This window comes from Tupaia chinensis, unplaced genomic scaffold (assembly GCF_000334495.1).
Source record: "Tupaia chinensis unplaced genomic scaffold, TupChi_1.0 Scaffold000623_1, whole genome shotgun sequence".
NCBI lineage: Eukaryota > Metazoa > Chordata > Mammalia > Scandentia > Tupaiidae > Tupaia > Tupaia belangeri.
In genome coordinates, this window is record NW_006160143.1 from 731659 (window position 1) to 735028 (window position 3370).

Below are 3370 nucleotides of genomic sequence, written 5' to 3' on the forward strand. Positions count from 1 at the left end.
CAAATGTCTAAAATAAATGTGCATGTTCTCATTCAGTCTTTTTCAAAATAGGTGTGCCATGAAGTTGTTTAGACATTATATTCTGATGAACTAATGATAATTTAGCAACTAATTTTATTTTTGAGACTCTCATTGCCAAATAATTGGATGAAGCATGTACAAAATAGAGCTTCTGATATTAAGAAAAAAAAAATCACTGGCATAATGTCAATTCAGCTAAGCCTGTTGTCGTCCTTTTATTCTTCTCTTTTCCTAGTTTTCCCCTTTTCTTTCAATCCTAACTTTTCTTTCTCCTTTCTTCTTATATATTGCATTCTAATAGCCGTTTTTATTTCTCAATAATACATATATGAAAATAATATTAATTCTTCAAATTTATAAATGTACTTTATAATGTAAAACAGTGTGCTAGATACTCTTTTTTCATTTAATCCTTCCAACAACCCTAGTTTAATCATTCTCTATGTATAGATTTTAAGTTGTTGGTTCATGCTTATATAGTAAGTATATAAGATAACTTCCTTTTAGATTCAGGTTATGTGTCCATCAAGCGAGAAGGATTAGATTGCATGACTCTCAAGTGAATGGCTAAGAAATAAAAATTTATGACATTAGTCTCACAAATCATTACTTAATTTAAACACATAGTTAACAAAGCCACAGCTAACTTGGTCAAATAGATGTGATGTACCTATATAGGCGGCTGAGATTAAGCTGTTCCTTATGGTGAGTGCCACGTTCTTCTGTAATCTGTATAGTACTGAGTTTACAGCTTTGCACCTGGTGGCAAAGGCATTATATAATTCAGGGCTCCTGAATGCTCAACTTATTCTCACATCGTATCTGACATCATGTCTATGCTTAGTCTATTCCTTACCGGGTGAAGAAGGGGAAATGAAGGGAGGTAAAAAAGAACTATTTCTTGAGTATCATTTATCAGACAAATATGGAATTGCTTTACATCTTGTAATTCATTTAGTTCTTACAATGACTCACTGAGGAGATATAACAGTCCTGTGTTTCTTAAAGAATAACTGATAATAAAAGAGGTTAAACCTTATCCAAACACTTAGCAGAAAAATAATCTGAATTAAGATTCCAATACAGCTCTTTGTGACTCCAAAGTATGTGTTTTCACTCTACCATCAATCTCTTAGAACTTTAATCACACCTTCATTTTTCCATAACCTCATATTCTCTTTGTCTAGAAATAACTTATTGCAAATATTTCTTTTTAAACCTCAAAATATACACTGAAACTTTCAGAGATTTAAACAACATTCTCCACTGTTTTCTTCCTTGTAGCAGAGGTATCAACTGTCTGGGCAACCGCAATAAAATAATACAGTATTTGTAATATTGAATTGAGAGAACAGACATTTGCTATGCATGAAATTAATGTGGAATGAATCCTTAAAAGTTTCCATGTTTATTGAACTTTCTAGAGACCAGTCTGTATAAATATATGCCCTGGATACAGGCTGAACTTGAAGAAATTTCCAGTAGGAAGAATCAAGGTTATATGAAACAATTATTTCTTCTTTCTGTCAAGGAATTCTAGAAAAAAAATGATGAATATGTTTATGGAATTGAAGTGCTATCCAGGACACTTTCATGAACACAATTTCATGAACACAATTTCATGGTGCATCAGCTCACTCATACAGTTTTGGGAAGTGAGTATCTACTCAGGACCTTTTTTAGAGCTGTCTTCACTTCTTTATTTCTCAGCGTGTAGACAAGGGGGTTGAGGAGCGGAGTGATCACAGTATAGGTCACTGCCACAAGCCGGTCCTTGTCTGAAGAGTACAGGGACGTGGGCCTCAAGTAGATGAAGGAAGCACAGCCATAGTGGACAATGACCACTGTGAGGTGGGAGGCACAGGTAGCGAAGGCCTTACGCTGTCCCTCCACGGAGGATATCTTGAGAATGGTGGAAACAATGAAGACATAGGATATGAAAATCAACACAAAGGGAACCAGCAGCACCAGAATGCTGAGAAAGAAGATGACCATCTCCTTCAAGTTGGTGTCTGTGCAGCCCAGTTTTATGACAGGGGAAATGTCACAGAAAAAGTGGTTGATCCTGTTGGAGGCACAGAAAGGCACACTGAACACCAGGACGTTGACAACTACCGAGATCAGGAAACCACAAAAACTGGAGGCTAGAACCAACTGCATGCAGGTGGCTCGGTTGACAATGAGTGTGTAGTTGAGAGGGTTGCAGATGGCAACATAGCGATCATAGCCCATCACGGCAATGAGAAAACAGTTGGTACAGGCAAAGCCCACAAAGAAGTAGAGCTGGGCAGCACACCCAGAGAATGAAATAGCTGGGACTGGGGACAGCAGGTTGATTAGCATTTTGGGTACAATGACCAAGGTGTAGCAGGTTTCAGAGCAGGAAAGGACAAAGAGGAAGAAGTACATAGGGGTATGCAAAGTCCTGTCCAGGCGAATGACCGTTGTGATGGTGACATTGGCCATCACAGTGGTCAGATAGACTAGCAGAAAGATAAAGAAGAGTAGGATCTGCATATCCCCCAGGTTTGAGAAGCCTATAAGGATGAACTCAGTGATCATGCTGTGGTTCTGTCTCTTCATTGCTCAGTATCTGAAATTGAGAACAGAGAATGGACCCAAGTGAATTGCCTCCCAAAAAACCTGTATTATTTTATTTTATTTTTTTAATTACTGGAAAGTATGTGTATGTACGAGAGAGAGCGAGAGGGAGAGCGAGAGGGAGAGCGAGAGGGAGAGCGAGAGCGAGAGCGAGAGCGAGAGAGAGAGAGAGAGAGCGCGCACCTACAGTGGGGGTAGCCACGCCACAATTCCTTTCCTTCATTTCTTCTTCCCATTAGGGTTTTGGGCATGCACCCTCTGTTTTTTTCAAGTTACCAACCATGGTTGGTCATGTGGGATCTGGTTCCCACCTCACAATGCTTAACCGCATTATGGGGAAGGAAGCAGGTTCTGGAGTCAGACTGCCTAGGTTGGGACCATGGCTTTGTCTCTGACCATAATTGTTGGGAAAATCACTTTGTGTTCTCTGTTTCCATTCCTAAAACGGCAATAAGAATATCACAAACCAAAATTTTTTGTGAGTACCAAACGCTCACAGAAGTTTCCTGACTCACATTAATTATTCAATAGAATTTAGTTGTTAGTATCTAGTCCAACTCCCTCACCTCATATTACTCATAAAGAAACTGAGGACCAGAGAATGAAACAAAAAGATTTAGGGTAAACTGTTTTTTAACAGCAGAAGTGAGACTGTAACCCAAATATCCTAAACTCCTCCATCCAAGACTTTGTCTTATAAATACATGGGTCCTGTTTTTAATATTTTCATTGTATTGTATGCTTATAC

General features: G+C 38.5%; 1 protein-coding gene across 1 annotated transcript; it reads right to left on the reverse strand.

Annotated features, from left to right (window-relative positions):
- Positions 1 to 1659: 1659 nt before the first annotated feature.
- LOC102493730 (olfactory receptor 10T2) lies at positions 1660 to 2604 on the reverse strand. Its single transcript, XM_006159069.1, has one exon. The coding sequence runs from the start codon at positions 2602 to 2604 to the stop codon at positions 1660 to 1662; it is 945 nt and encodes a 314-aa protein (XP_006159131.1).
- Positions 2605 to 3370: the final 766 nt, after the last annotated feature.

What these genes read in the sequence shown, in the direction of transcription:
- LOC102493730 (XM_006159069.1), bottom strand. Translation starts at nt 2,604, where the DNA reads ATGAAGAGACAGAACCACAGCATGATCACTGAGTTCATCCTTATAGGC.